At 44.4% G+C, this 18,513-nt stretch overlaps 1 protein-coding gene across 3 annotated transcripts in view; it reads left to right on the top strand.

Moving 5' to 3' along the window:
* Window positions 1–1,861: 1,861 nt before the first annotated feature.
* Window positions 1,862–18,513, top strand: part of TMEM255A (transmembrane protein 255A) — a 52,402-nt gene continuing 35,750 nt past the window's right edge. For all 3 annotated transcript variants that reach the window (XM_003918218.3, XM_003918217.3, XM_031660683.1), the window contains exons 1-2: window positions 1,862–2,166; window positions 8,893–9,035. In XM_003918218.3, the coding sequence (XP_003918267.1) occupies window positions 2,109–2,166; window positions 8,893–9,035 (201 nt within the window). In that variant the 5' untranslated portion in view covers window positions 1,862–2,108. The remainder of the gene's footprint in view (window positions 2,167–8,892; window positions 9,036–18,513) is intronic.

The raw sequence follows: 18,513 nt of genomic DNA on the forward strand, positions 1-18,513 counted from the left end.
AGAAAGAGATAAGTAAACAGGACTCAAAGACAATCATTGCAGAAGTACAAATACAGGATTTCTCTCTGCCTTTGTGGAGCTTATGGAGAGCCTGACACAAGGTAAGCAGGCTTAAGACACACACATCTACAATAGTAGGCATCTTGTCTCTATCTAGGACATATATCACAGATTTTTAAACCACATCTATAGTGTAGGGCTGCTAATAATACCTGACACAGCATTCAGCGTGGCCCCTGGGGTGCCCAAGCTCTTTACAAAGGGCTTCCTTTTTAACCTTCAAGAAACATATTTTCTTCCTTCAGAAGATGGGAAAGGGCAAGTGCCTTCAGTCCCATTTCCTGGATAAGAAAAACAAAGCTTTACAGTAGATTAGCAAGGCAGATCTGGAAAGAGCCAAGTACTCTTCTTCATCCGATTGACTCTTAGAATAGTTTTATACTTGATTTGATTTGGGTTTTTACGGGGGACATGGGGAGAGGATTGCAGCAACCATCAGGAGGAGATGGTTGGAAGGAGACCTGGCAAGCAGAGCCTGGGAGCTCCTCAATGGGACAGAATGGGCACCTCCAAACAGGTATATTCCCTTAGCTATGTTAGGCTTCCAGGGCTGTTTCCAGAGGGAGGTGGAGCCCACTGTTACCCGTTTGCTCACCCCCCACCTCCCCTGGCCACCAGACAAATGTCTTGGGGGCACTCCAAGGAGGCCTCATTCTGTTCTGCAGTTGTTTTGAGAACATTCGAACCACCTTCTGGTCCAACCACAAGGTGCTTCAAGCCCAATATCCTAATGGGGTCCAAAAGGATAGGTTCGAGAAGGACTTGGCTGTCTTCCAAGATCAGTGACTTTCCCACCTCATCCCCAGTTTCCCTTAGTAATCCACAGTGGATCTGTCAGCCATGACTTTACTTTCACTCTTTCCAAAGCTACTTGCATTTTCATCTTGTTGCATCTTTTGGAGCTAATGAATTCCTTAGGTTTTCCATTTGCTATAGAGAATAATAGTTCTTTTCAGCCACCATAGCAAGAACATTGACCTTCAGGTCCAACAGATCTAGGTTCTAGCTCTCACTTCTGCCACTTACTAGCTGAGTGGGCACAGGACATTTTCTTCCCTTCTCTGAGATTCAGTTTCCTTCTCTGCATAATAGGGTTATTGATAACTCTTCTTCCTCCCTTGCATGGCTGTTATGATGAGAAAATAAGATCCTTGATATAAAAGCACTTGAACAGTACAAACTGGGGTTCTGGTGCAGAGTCATACTTTAGCTGAATTTTCTAGCTAAAGATTGGGGGCCGTTGGTTCTAGAATTCTCAGATCTGGTGAATAAGGCTGTGCTCCCTCTCTCCGTCTCTGCATAATTTTATACACTCTGGTCACATCCCTTCCCAGCCTTCATCGTTCTAGACTAAAGAGTCTGCATTTGTTTAATCTATCTTCATATGTCAGCCCCCTCCCCCCACACACACACACACCATCCCTTTGATTATAGAGTGGCCCTTCTCTGGATCATCTCCAGCTCCATTATGTCATTCTGGAAGCACTAAGACCAGACCTGCTCAAGTGTGTGTGTGTGTGTGTGTGTGTGTGTGTGTGTGTGTGTGTGTTCCTCAGCTCTGAACCTCTGACTCTGACCCCCTCCCCAGTTACAAATCCTAGAACAGGATAATTACCCAAGACCTTGTCCAACTACAGAGAAGGTTGGTTGGCTTCAGACTGAAGCTTCCCCCCTCTTTCTCTGCGCAGCCCTGGCCCCAAGGGGCTAAAACTGCTCCCTGTCTGGCTTGGGAAGCTGAGAGGTGGATAACTAGGATGGGGAGACTGAGGGGGAGGGAGGTGGGGGGGTCTTGCGCAAGCGCACGCGGCTGCACGGACCGCCAATGCTGCTGCCTCCCGGAGCAGAGGGAGGCAGAAGAGGAGGGAGGGAGAAGAGGGGAAGGGAGGGGGAGGCGGCACTTGGGCTGCAGCTCGCAACCAGAGGCAGTCTTTCTCAGCTCTCGGAGGGACCGAGAGAGGCAACCGCGGAGTAGGATGCTCTGCGGGGCGCCCAGAGCCGGGGGCGCTTGAAGCAGCTTCGGGGACTGGGGCAACCGGGCAGTTTTCACCATGCATCAGTCCCTGACTCAGCAGCGGTCCAGCGACATGTCCCTGCCCGATTCCATGGGTAAGTCTAGCGGCCTTTCCTTCGGGCGGCGGTAGCAGGGGGTGAGTACGCTGGCCTCTGGACTGTGAACGCCCCGGCTGCCCCAAAAGCCAGAGAGCGGGAAACGGGGCATAGGTGGGGTGGTCTTCGCGCCCCAGCGTCTGGGTGATGGACCAGAGTCCCAGGGGAGCGGCCTGGCTGCAGAGGGAGCGACGTGCGGAGATCGGAGCGCCAAGCTTGCGTCGGAGTATCTCTGCCCCGGAGTGCGGGTGTGTGCCTGTTTGTGTGCGTGTGTCTACAGACTTGCAGTCGGGTAGTAAATCCCAGCAATCTGAGGATCAAAACACTTCCCTGCAACCTGCGCCTTAGCTTTCCATTCGACACTCCCTCTTTGCAAAGTCCTGGTCACTTCTAAGAGCTCACAACTAACGACAATTAGAAGAAGCAGGGTCTTCGCCCCCTCCCAACTCTCTTGAAGCTGCCCTGAAATTTAGAGATGCAGTTGGGAAGGGGCCTGATTTGCACCTCGCTGATGCGGGGGGCGGGTGGGTTGCGCAACTCTGGGGGATGGGCGGGGGGGGGGAAAAAAGGGGGGATGAGGGGAGGGGAATTCCTGAGGACTCACTCAAGACAGCCCAGCCCTGCCCTCTGCAGCGGCAGGATCAACATTCTTTGAATTTGATTGTTACTCTGCTCCAAATGCACGGAATGTGCATGAGTGTGAAAAGGGAGTAAGGTGCAGGAGTGAGAGCGCGAGAAACATCCAGCACGAGCCCGCGCATCTTCTGAAGTAGCGCTTTTCCTCTCAGGGCGGAATGGAGGGGGAGGGGCATCCTTCGACTCCTTTCCTTACAGAAACTGGGGGACAGCTACCTTCGGCACCAACTTGGCTGCCGCTTGAAGCTGCTTTTTGGTAGTTACAAACAAAAAACAAACCCAGTCCCCCTCAGCTGTTAGGCATCTTCCCAAGCCCTATGATTTCACTGGGCGGAGAAATTAATTTGGAGCCCTGGAGAGCGGGAGGGGATTGTAAAATCATGATCCCACCGAATCTTTTAAAATTCGCCTCGGATACACTTCAATCAAATCGAATTCTCTCTTTCCAACATACTTTACATTCTGCAAAATCCCTTTGTCCCGCAGTTCCTGCCACCAGTCTGCTCAGGTTTTCTCCGATGAATTTGCGGGAAGATCTCGAGTGGAGGGGGCAGGGAAAAGATCGAATCCCCTATATAATCTCCCTACTGCCCGCAGAAGACTCGGTGTCAACAAAACTCGTTCACCAGAGGGGCCCCAGAAAGTGTTATCTCCTGGATGGTGGAAAGATCCGTATCCTCAGTGGTTTTGCATATTCAGTATAAGAATTTACTTTTTCATTTTTAAGGGCGTAGTTATTTACAACGGGGTACAAATGAGGCCAAGGACTTGGTCCGAATCCAGAGCCCAGCAGTACCAGACTCCCCCTTACTCCCAGCTCGCGCGCGCGCACTCTCTCTCTCCAACACACACACCCCACACACACACACACACACACAGAAGGAGAGGGAGAGAGAGAGAGAAAGAACGAGAGAGAGAGAGAGAGAGAGAGAGACAGAGACAGGTGGGAATGCACTCCTTACCTTGGCCAGCTGTGGCGCCAACAACGCAGTCCTGGCTCCCCGACGCCAAGCTGTTGCGCTTCGCGAGGGAGGGCTGAGTGGAAGAGCGCTAGGGTTCCGCAGCGTCCATTCCCGCTGCGGACGACAACCACCTAACCACCTGTAAATCAAGCCACAACGCCCCGAGCCCGTCTGCCTTCGGGGAGTGGGCTGGTTGGTGGTCCAGGGCTTAAAGAGTTGCTACCTGGCGCACTGCTCTGTGGGTTGGGGAACAAGATGAAGAGCTTTCTTTCTTGGACTCCCAGGGGCCCTCAGCGATCTTGTGTTTCTCGAAAGGTCTGCGCAACAAACAGCTGAGTGGGCTTCGCCCAGCCCAGTCTCCACACTGCGGGAAAGGAATCATAAATCCCAGACAGAAGCGGAGCCGGCGCCACGCATTCCACTTTTTAAAGTCCGCAGACCGACGGCACTAGCAAATTCCTGAGTCGAGTGGTAACGCTGGGTTTCCACAGTTTGGACAGGGGAGTCATCCCGGAGTTCCCTGGCTCTGGTCCAGCACAACCCGGGCCTGAATCAGCGTCTAGGCTACTTAGGAGCTACTCCCACTTAGCGTCTGGCAACACCACCTTCCCTTGCGTGGGGGGAAGAGGACAGTGGGTGGGTGGGTTAGTGTTTCGGCCTCCAAGGGCAGCATTTCTGAGGGGATTCCTTTATTGTCAAGACACAACCGCAACCAAAACAATAAAAGTTAAAACACACAGACACACTGCACCAAGCCTGCAATCTACGCTTGCTGGCTGCCTGGGAATAGAGCAGTTTGTCCAAGGCTCAGAGTGGAGCAGGCACTTGGCAATTAAGAAGACGGTAATTTGACTCCGGCGTCCCCCCATCCCCTCCCAGCAACCCCCTTCTCCCTTTTGGCAACACCGCCCCCAGGCGCAAAGGCACCTCTACTACAGTAGGGCATTCCTTCCTCCCAAATAACACATTTGTAATTCGCCGGCGGCCTTGGATGTTCTCCATTCAGAGAACTGTCTAAAGTGGGAGAGATGGATTTCAGCGCCTTTAAGGAAATGTTCGGGAGGTTGGCAGGGTCTTGAGGCAGGGTCTTGAGGCAGGGTCTTGAGGTCTTGGGCAGCCACCTGTTTCTAGGGATACTCAAGGCGGGGATATCCGGGGACCCACCCTGTGTGGCAAAGCTGACTCAGGTAAGCAAATCCTAATCAGTTCAAAAGATCAACCCAGAGAACTAGCCAGGCATCAACAACACCGTGTACAGGACTGGATACTGGGTTCCCAACTTTACTGCGCCCAGTAAAGATTATACACCTTATCTAGTCTCTTGAGAGAGGATAATCAAGAAACGTGTGCAAGGTAAAACAAAGTAACAGATACAGCATCCTACCTTCTAGCAACCCACGTCTTGGTTCCCTCAGATACATAATCCTGGGACTGCCAGACATCATATGGGTTGTGGACCAGACCCACGGTTACAACTATAATGGTACCAGTTACAATTAATATACTTATTGAGTAAGGTTCCTGGGAATTTAGGGACATGAATAAGTGATTAATTTTGATCAAGAACAACTTCTTGGAGGAGGGGAATTTTGAGCATGCTTCTAAGGGAGGCACCCAGATTCAAAGACCGCAATGCAGATGGGGGCTCTGATGGGGGGAAAACTCGATGAGAGAAAAGCTGGTTGTTTTTGGAAGGGTGGAGACAGCAAACAATTGGGTGCTTCTAGAGCTAAGCATCCTGGTCATTAGGAATCTGGGGTGGAGGTGGGGCACTGCAGAGAGGGAGGGCTGCAGTAGTTCTGCAGGGAGTCTGCTGAGGGGGGGCAAGTAAGGCCAATGACAAGATTTCAGACTCTCACTGCTGTTGGTTGCAGAGGTGGTTGTTGTTTAAGCAGAAATATACTGGGTGCCAAGGAGACAGGGTAGTGAGAGATATTGTAGTTTTCACACTAGTTAGCCAGAAAGTTTTTAATTTGAGGGAACCCTCATGTGTACCCTACGTTAAAAAATCCATTCTATGAGAATAGCCCATATTTATTCACACAATTTCTCCCACATCCTTCTTGATTACAAGGGAAACAATTCTGAGATGTTGCCTCTTGTTTATTCAACAAGTACGGACTGTTTATTAGGTATCAAACACTAGGTATAAATTGTAATAGGCATGATTTTCATATACCCACTGCTTTATTTAAGTACCTCATGGTGCCTGAGTTTTTTTATGTGTCACTTTACTGAACAAAATCAGAATAAGATGGTCCTGTGTTTACAGAAACATCTAAGGCAAGCCCCAAATTGTACCCAAATAAGAACAGAGCTGTACTTCTCCCTTCTAAAATAAAACAACCACCAGGAAAATGTCCTAAGCAGACACAATAAACTGCCTTTTAGGAGCCTGGGCCACACCTTCAGAAAATGGGTATGTCTTGCTCTAAGTAGATGTGAATTTTATTGAGTCAAATTGGCACTAAAGATAAATTGAGGGGTGATTCTTCATTTTCAAAACGAGTCATCCTGGGAGGGACTTCCTTAAAACAGTCAATTTCCCAAGTGCAACTAGAAATAATTTCATGTTACACAATTATAGTCCTTATAATATAAAATAAGTGGGGACAGGGAAGGATGCTCGTGAGAGGACAGAGATTAGATATTTGACCTGGTGATGGGAAGAGTTTTCTTAGGAATTTTACCCAAAGCAAATCCTATCTGGAGGCAAGGCCCCTGTGGGGCTGTGGGATCTTTGCCTGGGTTGCTCAAGTGACTGAATTTTCAATTCAGTTTCTAAAGCAGGAAAAAAGATTTTCAAATGACACTATGTGGTTTGCTGAGTCACTTTTCTGACCTGGCTCTTCCTGCACTTTCAAAAGTTAGAGTGATTATTTGCAAAGAAGACCCAAGAGCTGTGAATAAGATTAAAGGCCAGCTGGTGGGGAAGGAGCAGGCAAATGAAACAAACAAACAAACAAAAATTAAAAAGACCATGCATGCACACACACTTCTCCAATTTAGTCTCTAAGGTTACATGTTTTCTGGGTAAGGTGTTGAGACACTTCCGTGTCACAAAGATATCCGTGGTGTATCCAAATGTTCCCTCACTCTCTTTTGCCAATCTGGGGCAGGGGAAGGCTAGAGATTGTGTGAGTGACAAAAGGGAAGGGAAGATGTAAGAATGGGAGGCCGTGTTGGTAAGTTTATGTTAGAGCCCCTCTGTAGAACCAACTCACAGATTCACTGAGAAGTATCTACCATCAAATAAACTTAGGCACTCTGGTTTAGAGACTCATTTAGGGTCCCTCAAAATCAAAAGGAAGGATAACTACACTTCAGGTAAACAGAAGAAATAACTCCTGGCCTTCCCCAACCCCTCTACTATTCCTTTCCCAGTACCATGCAGTCCAGAGCTCCCAGCTTTGCTCATGTGTTTACCATTAGTCAGCTCCCGTTTGCATCCCTAATAGCTCTGTCATGAAAGGGCCCTGATGTTACAGGTGTCTCTAGTGGGACTTTATGTTTTTGCCCCTTGGAGGCTGGACTCAGGCCTCTTTAAAGAGGAGTCTCATTTGCCAACTCTTCTTACCTCTTCCCCAGGGTGAGACATGGTGCTTTAGCATTGTAGATACCTACAAACGTTCAAACCACTTCTACATTTCAATGAAAAATAGTCTTAGAATAGTCCCATATTAGAAATGACCCTGATGAGTCACATCCCTCATTTTCGAGGCTGACATCAGGGGAGACCGCCAGCCCCTCCCACCTCCCTTGGAGACTTCAGCAGGGACTGTACTGGGGAAGACAAGATGGATGGTGGGGTTAAGCCTGGGTGATACTCCCAATGCTTTTCTTCCATACAGGAGGGGATATCTGCAGGGGGCTGCAAGGCCAGCCACAGCCCCTCTGTCTCACCACCACCTTGCCTCCTGGGTCTCGCTTGGTTGACCTCCTCCCCCTTCCTCCATCCCCTCTCCCCCACTTCCCTGTGGAACAGTCTGCATGGCTTCTCTCAACAACTGCTTCCTGAGGCTGCAGTGAGGTCTCCCAGAATGACAGGGTCTTCATAGACAGACTCAAGTGATCTCTTTAGGGCCATAAATGACAGTCAAGCCACGTGGGTGGGCAACTCCATCAGGGCTCCTCACTGCTTCATCCTCCTCATGCTCCACACCTCCACTAGGGAGCTGGACTCTTCTCATTTGCTTTTTTTTTTTTTTTTTTTTTTTTTTAGAACTCCTAGGTGGTAACTCTCCCCTGGTATGTCCTGTTGAAGGCCCTCTCCCTATGCCTGAGAAATCCCTGCAGAGTGTGGGACAGTGCTCAGTTCCTTTAAAAAAAAATTAAATTAAAAAGTGAGCTTAGATACCATTTTTCTATCTGACTTAATAATCCTGTTTTCAAAAAAATATTGGTTTGCACTATCATGTCTGATAAGCCCTGAGTGGGAGAATGGCTTTCTCATCATTTATATTTATGTCACCCTCACATAAGCCTAAATGTGTATAAGTTATAATCCTTCCCACCTACCTCCCCTGATACATATCTTTGTGGACTAATGGCCTCCAAACACTCACTTTATTACACACATTTGTTATGTGACAAATCTTGCCAATATACCATTTTAAAGTTTATACATGAGGTGGCAAATGTCAGAAATAAATGAAAAAAAAATCCCAGTAACTTGGCTTGGCTGTGATATTTACACTGAAAATGAAATTTCATATCTCTAGCTTATGAAAAAAATCTCTTTAGTTGGATATGGCTTTAAAATGTTTTCATTTCATACCCCCCCACACACTTCCCATTTATCATATGCCTTCTAATTTGGTCTAAAAAACCACTCTACTAAGTAGTTATGACACATCTCTTATAGAGTGCCAGGAGCACTCACTGGTGAAATTTCTTCTGTTGTTTATTTTCAAACTGGAAATACATTTTTTATTATAGAAGTGGCACCTGATGACTGCAAAAACTAATGCTCTATCCCTTCCCCACAACACTCCCCCACCATCACCACCAAAGATAACTTCAGTTACCAGTAGGAATAGGAAAGGAAAACCTTCTCAGTGTTTTTTTCTTTAAGTCAGTCCTTTCCCCAACTGAAATGAGCAATTTTAGTTTCTTTCTGTGCTTTCAGGAGCATTCAATCGGAGGAAACGAAACTCCATCTATGTCACCGTGACTTTGCTTATTGTGTCCGTGTTAATTCTCACAGTGGGCCTTGCTGCAACCACCAGGACCCAGAATGTGACTGTAGGAGGTTATTACCCAGGAGTTATTGTAAGTATAGAAGGCACAGGTAGGTCGCAGTAGCTTACTGTCTACAGAAATTCTGGCTCTGCTCTGATAGTTTTCGATTCTGTTTGAGTGTCTAGTGTTTGCTCAGATTTCCTCCTTTATATCTCTATATATTTATGTAGAGAGGCAACTCTGGGCCCGCTAAGAAGAGCACTGGACTGAAAATCAGAAGAATCCAGCACCATCCCTATCTAACAGTGTGATCCTGAGCAAGTCATCTCACTCCTTAAGACCTCAGGTTTCCGGTTTAGGAGATGTTACTAACTAGCAGTGTTAACTTTAGGCTAAGGTCCTTTCTCTCCAGGCATCTGCATTCCCATATATAATAGAGGTCATCTGATCTTACCTGAAATCTGAGGATCCTGGCAGCTTGACACTCTGACCAACAGCACTGATCTCCAAAGTGATCCTGCACGCCTATCAGAAAAAGCTGTGGAAGATATATTCTTAAAATATATATATATTTATTCACTTATAAATTATATATATATACATGTTCATAAAACTTATATAAAAATGAACATTCAAAAATTAGATAAAAATTAAGTATACAATAACTTTCAATATCTTCATGTGAACACAAACTAAAATGTCACCAGATAATATGCACTTAGTGTGAAATTTGTCATTAAAGACAGTGGCTTTAAATCCTTATTTCAAATGGCCCAGTAGATAATTGTGAATATTTTTGGCTGCCTTCTTATCCCATATGATTAGATTGTCATTGGAGTCATGTTTTTAAATGTCAATCTCACAATTTGGCTGACAAAAAAGCTGGGAGTTAGAAGTATCAAACTCTGCCATTTTCTTGTTGCTTACGTTTGCTTACATTATTAGGGTCATCTTCAACTTCTGGTGTCTCAAGAGGAATCTTTTCAAGCCTCGTATCCATTTTGTTGGGACTAGTTTCGTTAAAATTGAATAATACAATCCAGGCATACATAAAATGCCCCACCATCAACCCTTTGCTGCTTGGAACTTGCCCTCCTTCAGAAGGATAGGTCACCTGATCACCTGACATTCACACGGACAGAGGGTGCCAGTGACAGTCTGTTTATTAAATATTAGTAATGTTTGGTTTCTTTCTTATTATTTTAGATAAACAATAAATAGGAAACAGCCGTATTCCAGTGGATTGTTTTTATCTACCCTAGGGTGCATGCAGTTCCCTTTGGAGACTGCTAAACTAGTTGCATTAGAAAAAACAAAACTTCATTTGAGTCTACGTACACTGCTATTGAACCCAAAAACCTAACTCTAGAGGTGAGATCATATTTTAAATATCAATTAAATGGCTCCTCAATTGCTAGAGAGCAGAAGGAAGTTTAGGACAGTTCAGTTAATAGGTATTTTAGTACAGCAAAGAGGTCAGATGTATTTTTTGTTGTTGTTTTGTTTCATTTCTCTTTGAAATGAAATGAGAGAGGGGAGGGGGAGAGAGAGAGAGATGGGGATTGGAGAAAGAAGCTAAGCGAGAGGAAGAGATTAAAGATGATGTCTTGGACAAGCCAGAGCTATGAGTGACCAAGCCTGGAGCCTGTTGCCTAGGTCACTGATTTCATTCCACAGTCAGCCTCCTCAATAGTTCTTGAGAAGCTGGGACCTAACGTGGGCTGTAGGCTATGCCTTCCTGGAGCTGAAGGCTGCTGGGGCAAGTGCCTCTACAGCTCCGGGGCAGGCAGGGCTCCTCCCAGCTGAGGGCAGGTGACCCACAGACACTGTTTGGTGCCCTCTGTTAAACATGTGATGTGAGAACTCACCCAGTCCACTTCCTGTGGTGAGGCAAGAAAACCAGTCGTCAGCAGAATTGAGTTTTATTTTTAAACACAAGTGAAGCCGGCGGGGGCGGGGGGTTGCGCAGGGAGGAACAGAGTGGGTAAGATAGCATTTCGGTGGCTTGGAAAAGCAATTTATAGGGTCTGCGTGACTTTGTGTATTTCAGGTAGCTGCATTAGTAAAATATTTCTGACTGATGAGCAAATGCTGAAGCCAAGATTCAGAGTCTCTGTGGGTGAGGGGAAGGTATTTTCCATGTTATTTAAGAGTACGAATTCCTATTCATGAACAGTGGCTGTGAACCTTCTCTGTGGAATATCTTACCGTGGGCAGCTAGGTTGGAATACGTGAACAAAGGAAAGAGGGTGACTGATTGCTGTTATTCAAGTACCTGATGTTCAGTTAGCACTGGAAGTTGAAGCAGTGGGGGCGTGTGTTTGCATGTGAGTGGTTTACTAAGAGCTGATATGGAAGTGTTAATAGGAAAGCTATCCCTAACGGATACTGTGCCCCCATGATTTAACCTTTAAAAATGTGCTCTCATAGTTCCTGGAGATTGTTTCTTTAAAATGCATTTTAATTACACAGAATAAAGGGGAAAAGATAGCAGATTGAATAGCAGAAAAATCTATGAGTTTATAGGTCAGATCACGTAGTAACAAATACAATTACGACTCATACCTCAGAAACAGTAAACGCCTGAGAATCCACATTTGTCTGGGAATGGGGTACTTTCACTAATTGAATAGCTTGGTTATTAGGGAGTTACTATAGAAACTCTAAACCGGTGGTTTCCCCACTCTGATGTGAATAAGAATGACCTGGTGAACCTGTGAAAAATGCAGATCTCTACTCCCTAGCCCAAGAGATTCTGATTCAGTTGGTCTGCATGGGCCCCAGCAATCTGAATTTTCTTTTCATGAACTAACCTTTGATTGAGAAAGTAATACATGTTGAATCCACCAGAGGGGAAAGAATCCCGGGGGGGAGGGGGGGAAGAGTCTAATTCAGGTGGGCTAGCAACCACCTGGAGAATTTACACACAGTAAAATATGCTTAGCAATAAAACCAGGATCATGATGCATCATCTGGAGATTCTGCACTGTCAAATTGATCACTTTAAATATAAATTACTAATGTATAGAACTGTGGAACAGTTTCAGCTTATTCGGAACTCTGCTGTTTTAGACTTTGATTAAATGTGTTAACAATACATGAGAATTTAAATTTTCAAAACAGACAAATTAGGGAGAAGTTATTAGATTAAAAGAAGACTTACCATGCAAATCATTTAAATATTGTGATCTCAGATACTTAAAATATAACTCAATTTGTGTAATTCTAAGTCATGTGAAGCTTTTCGGGAGCATCTTTATTTTGCCAAATGAGATATCTTTGTACAGTGAGGTGCATTCTCATGGCATGTTAGCTATTCTACCTGAGCTAGAATGTGGTATCATCGTTCTAAGAGACATACACACACATGCCTCTTTAAAGATGTGCTAGTCTGTACAGGCTGAACTGTAAAGTTTTAAAAAACTAAAACCAGGCTGGGCACGGTGGCACATGCTTGTAATCACAGCACTTAGGGAGGCTGAGGTGGGAGGATAGCTTGAAGCCAGGAGTTCAAGACCAGCCTGGGCAACATGGTGAGACACCATCTCTACAAAAAGTATATATATAAAATATTAGCCAAGTATGGTGGTGCACACCTCTGGTTCCAGCTACTGGAGAGGCTGAGGTGAGAGAATCTCTTGAGCCCGGGAGGTTAAGGCTGTGGTGAACCATGATCACCCACCCTACTGGGCTCCAGCCTGGGCAACAGAGCAAGACTCTGTCTCAAATAAATAAATAAATAAAATTTAAAAACTAAAAACGGCCAGGTGCGGTGGCTCACACCTGTAATCCCAGCATTTTGAGAGCCTGAAGCAGGCGGATCGCTTGGGTCCAGGAGTTTGAGACCAGCCTAGACAACATGGCAAAACCCCATCTCTACAAAAAAAAAAAAAAAATTAGCCTGGCCCTGTGGTGTAAGCCTGTAGTCCCAGTTACGTGGGAGGCTAAGGTGGAAAGATCGCTTGAGCCTAGGAGATGGAAGTTGCAGTGAGCTGAGATCGCGCCACTTCACTCCAACCTGGGTGACAGAGTGAGGCCCTGTCTCAAAAAAAAAAAAAACAAAAAAAAAACAAACAAAAACAAAAAAAACAAAAAACAGAAACAAAAACCGAACACCAACCAAAAAAAGACAAACTGGATTAAGAATTTTACTGTCCTCAAATATTCAAGGCATTTTATTCCAGGAGGGTTCAGGTGAGCTTTCTACTCTGAAGGCCTAAAAACCCAAGAGCTTCATTTGTTACCTGAAGCTGAAAGAGACAGGGGAGGGTGGTTGCTCCTTCCCGATACACCTCCTCTTACCTTAGATGCACGAAAAAGAGGCCTCTAAATGTGTTTCCCAAGCAACCCACAAGATGGAGTTGGCCCCCTGGGTAGTGAGACAAGCCTTTCATTCTTGCACCCTCTCCTCAGCTGCTGTATTGATACTATTAGGGCCCATACTAGCCTGAGTCTTTTTTAGGAAAGAGCAAGAATTTCTGCCCGCTTTCCCAGGGAGTGGGTAGGAGAATCAGTTAATTGAAAATAATTTCAGAGTTACTGTGGGATATTAGGAGATGGGGACAACAGGGATCATTCAAAACAATCAATATCCCAGAAACCTTCTTTAGGTCAGTGTGGCCTCAGATTCACATGTAAAGACTCCTCTGAAAAGTCCAAAGAAATTTTAATTAACATGAATGCTCAGGAAACATAAGGAGCTCTGGATAGTGGGATTTTGTAGTAAATTGTGTATTAGGCAGAAAGATTTTCAACAAGAGGTGAAAAAGTTTCTACCTCTTGTTTGAAAATGGTTCTAAAATCTAAGTTCATTCTAAAGTATAAGTCCCTAACTTACTAAGTACATTTTTTAAATGACACCTGGGCTGGGTACAGTGGCTCATGACTATAATCCCATCACTTTGGGAGGCCAAGGCAGGAAAATCATTTGAGGCCAGGCATTCGAGACCAGTCTGGGCAACATAGTGAGACCCCCATCTCTACAAGAAATTTTAAATTTAGCCAGGTGTGGTGGTAAAATTAGCACACCTGTAGTCCCAGCTACTTAGGAGGCTGAGGCAAGGGGGTTCCTTGAGCCCAGGAGGTCGAGGCTGGCTGCAATGAGCTAGGATCACACCACTGCACTCCAGCCTGGGCAACATAACAAAACTTTGTCTCTATAAAAAAAATTAAGAATTAGCTAGGCACAGTGGCTCAGGTCTGTAGTCCCAGCTACTCAGGAAGCTTAGGCAGGAGGATTGCCTGAGTCTAGGAGTTCGAGGCTAGAATGAGCCTTGTTTGCACCACTGCACTCCAGACTGGGTGACAGAGTGAGATCCTGTCTCTAAATAAATAAATACATTTGAATCTTGATTTGCTGGGTAAGACTTTTATAATACCACAAGGTTCTCACCTTCATTGGCTCCCTGTTGCTTCCTTGGCATGTCATTCAGAGCTCTCCATAGATGCCCTCAGCCTAGTCTCTCATTACTTCTCTTTTGCCAAAATTGTCAATTCACAGTCCTCTGAACATGACTTGGGCTTTTCTGCCTTGGGGCCATCATAACATTTTTTCCTTGCGCCTGAAACATCCTCCTTGCTCTCTCTCTCTCTCTCTCTCTCTCTCTCTCTCTCTCTCTCTCTCAGTGCTCTGTTCTATCCTAACTTAAAGACACAGCAGAAACATTTCTCAGATACTGGGGTCCACAGTGGTGTCTACCATCTTTGAACTCCCTACCATATATTCCTCCTATTCATGGTTGCTGGAAAATACTTATGTCCTGCTTTGTGGCGTCTGTTGGGGCTATATTCTCATTTAGCTTTGTTTATATAGGTCCTCAATCCCTTCTCTGAACCCTTGGGTCAGATGGGATTCAGAATTTAGGCTTTTTATTTTAGAAAAAGTATACAGTACATATACCACATATTATCTAACAATCAAGTAGAGCCTTGAGAAGCACCCCATAATCAAGCACCTCGTGTTTCTATAATAAAAGATGGATTTTTACACTAAGTGAGATAAAGATGATAATATTTTTTAAAAAGATGATAATATAACCTCACATCAGTTCAAGATCAGGTTTTGCCACCAAGTTAGTTACATTCAAGAAAAAAAAAAAAAACTTTTTGGTTTTAAGAGCTTTGTGGATTTCAATATTACGGAAAGGGGTTGTGGACTGGTTTACCTGATTATAGTATGAGCTCCTTTAGCCTGAGTGGTTTTGATCATACCTTTAGCTTGAGTGGTCTTGATCATACCCCATCCCACCTCCTGGCCTCCAAATCACAGATCGAATACAGTGCCAGCCAGAGTAGATGTCCAATTAATATTTACCTAATGACTAATATTTTTAGCCTTAGTCCTAGATGTCTGGGACAGTGAATGGGAATAGGCATAGGTGACAAGAGTCCAGCCTCAAAAAAGCCCTTGAATCTGACTTTGATATCTAATCATCTGTCCTTTTTTTTTCCCCACAAGTGGAGGGCAGCCAAAACAAAGCAAACTAGTTATTTGTTCAGGTAATGGGGAATCAAGATGGAGGTCCAAAGGTCTGAACATTACATGATTCCATGAAGCTCTTGAGGGGAGACCACAGAGCTTACCTTTCTGAGGTCTCAGGGGAGCAAGCAATTGTTTAGAAGCAGCTGTCCATTTTAAGGAAACTGTTGGTTTTCCCTTCTTTATTTTCAACCCCTCAGCTCTTCCACAAATAAGACTTCTCACCCCATCCTTGCAGGGAACTTCTTCTCTAGGGAGCAACAATTAGGTCCTTGTTACTTGGAGGTCACTATTCTACTAACACTGGCCACAAACACAGCAAGGTGTGGCTAAAAGAACGCAAGTTGTTATTCAGGGAACCCGAGGACTAGTCCCAGACCTACCATTAACTTGCCATAAGAGGACATACATCCTTACAATTCTCTGTGCCTTCATTTTCCTGTCTATCAAATGGGAATGATATCAATTCCACCACACTCCGACATATTCATGTGACCAAACTAGGGGGCAAGTACTTCTTTAACTTAAAATGCTTATGAAATGGAAGATTGCTTTAGCAACACTGGTGAGTTCATTAACCTATCATCCAGGTAAGTGAATTCTTCCAGCCATGACTCAATACATATTAGTTCCTGCCTGCTGAGCTCTAATCCATCTTTTGAACCCATATAAAAATGTCTCCTTCTCTATGAAACCTTAGAACTACCATTTATTTAGCAGCCTACCTTATGCAAATCACACTACATACTTCATCTCATATAATCTTCAAAGCAACCCTGTATGGCAGGCTCTATTATGATTTCCATTTTATAGATGATGAAACCAAAGCACAGAGTGGTTAAGGAATTGGGCCAAGGGCAGAGCCAAGAATATATTATATTCCTGGCTGCACAAATTATTCCCTGCTCCTATAGCACTTTGTTTTTACCTGGTCTGTGGTCCTTAACCCAGTCTGTCTCTTCCTTACTAGACTGTGAGCTCTTGGAGGACAGTAGCCACGTCTTATTCATCTGACATAAAGCTAGTAGTTAATGTCAGAAAACTGAATGCATTGGAGTGGAATAGAATAGAATAGAGGGGAAGGGGAGAGAACTGGATGAAGTAACTGACTGGCCTGGGATTTTCAGTTCTGGAGTGCCTTGTCTTTCCAGACAATTCCACAAGACTTCCACCCACCTCTTCTGGTCACTGCTATCAGAGAGTTATTTGCCATGAGAGAGTATGAGGAATAGTGGGGTTGGCGAGCGGGGGTGAGTGTTTTTGCTTCCTGTCTTAGGACAAAGACTGCTATCACGATTCAGGAGACATTCTGTGAATACCTTTGGAAGCTGATGAATTGTTAAGTAAAATGATTTATTTATCCTGTAAGAAGCTGCCTCCCAATTTCTCTCAACTCCACAAGTGGCCCAGAGTGCCAAAAGCACAGACTATTCATGGACTTTCTCCTAAAAAATAGAAGCCATGGAACATATCAGAGGGGGAGACAAGATAGAACAAGGAAACTCTCTTAGCACAAAATAGAGCACATTATAAAAAATTACAGGATTTTCCAGCTCAAATTGGGTTAGAGTGGTTCAAAAGTTAAATGACTTTAAAAATAATAATAATAATAATCACTAGAACAAAGTAATATTTACTGAGTACTTACTGTGTACCAGGTGCTGTGCAAAGTTCTTTGAATGTATCATCCTGGTTAATTCTCACAAAAGCCCTATAAGGTAGTCACTACTGTGGTTCCTATTTTTACAATATAAGGAAATTGAGGTTTAGAGAGCTTAACCAGTTTGTTCAAGGTTACACAGACATAGAAGAGCTGGGGTTGGAAGCCAGGCTAGTGTGATAACTACGTTTTAATCAGTATATTTTATGACAGCATATTTTAATTATATCTGAAATAAGACCAGGCGGGAGACAGGCATAGCTTGACTGTTGAATGAGGATGTTCTCAGTAGTCTTGGATATTACCCTCATGCACTGTAGTATCTATTTCTCAAGAGACATTGCTGTCTGAGTGGCCCTGCACAAGGAGTTCTGGAGATTTCTATTCATTTCTTCCGTTCATTCTCTCATTCTTGGGGTCTGAGACAACCACCCAGTCCCCCTACACTGCCCTACTAAGCTGCTGCCCAGCCCTTGGGTCTGTTAGATTCTCAAACCTAGGTGCAAGGCCTGGGGGTCTCAAATTGAAATAGATGTCCTGTGAGCCAAAGTAAGGCTGCAGATGGAAACCCAGACCATTAGTGAGGCTAAAGAGGAAAGTAACTACATCACTGAACTTGTGTTAAGATTTATTGGTCCATTCTCACCACTTTTTACTTCTTCCACTTTCATCCCCATCAACAACTATTGGTTAGTGATCATTTTCATCTAAGACTGGCAGACTCAGTCCTCTAATAGCAGAGCTGAGAGGGCAGTGAGATCTGTTATACCAAGCCATAATCCCAGCCACTTAGACAGGAAAATTGTTTTTTAGTGTTTTACACTGCCATTTATGTTCACCCTTTAATGAATGCTTTCTGTCCATAAATGAAGCAGGGATGGAAGAAGAGGTGAATAAGTGCTAACATAAATTGCAGTGGGTCAACCACAAATATAGGCTTTAAAAAAAAAAGATTTAAAAAAATTTTTTTAGTGTGGGTTAAGGTGCTTCCTGATTTCTAAAGTACTTCCTGAGTTGGATTGGTATGCCAGAGGCATCAAAATTGCTTTTGCAAACCTTTATTTTGTGATCTATACATCAAAGTGGAAGGTCTTTTTCAAACAAAGATAAAGATAAAAATATAACATGTGCTTTTCATCATTATATGTCTCTTACTGACTCACCAGTCACACGCTAGGTAATAGATATTGCAATTGAAATAGGCAGGCTCTGAAAAGCTATGGTTGACCTTTACTTTTAGTTTTTGGGCACATGAGTTTCTTCTTAGGTATAATTCATAGCTACAAGGGAAAACTGGCAAATGGTGGGAAAAATACTTTTATTGTACATGTTGTATTTGTGTAAGTAACCGCTGCTTGTAGCTTTAGCATCGATACCCCAGTTTTTTCTATTATCCTGAATCATATCCAGGGACTGGAATGATTGTGTGG

The sequence above is a fragment of the Papio anubis genome, chromosome X (assembly GCF_008728515.1).
Source record: "Papio anubis isolate 15944 chromosome X, Panubis1.0, whole genome shotgun sequence".
Lineage (NCBI taxonomy): Eukaryota > Metazoa > Chordata > Mammalia > Primates > Cercopithecidae > Papio > Papio anubis.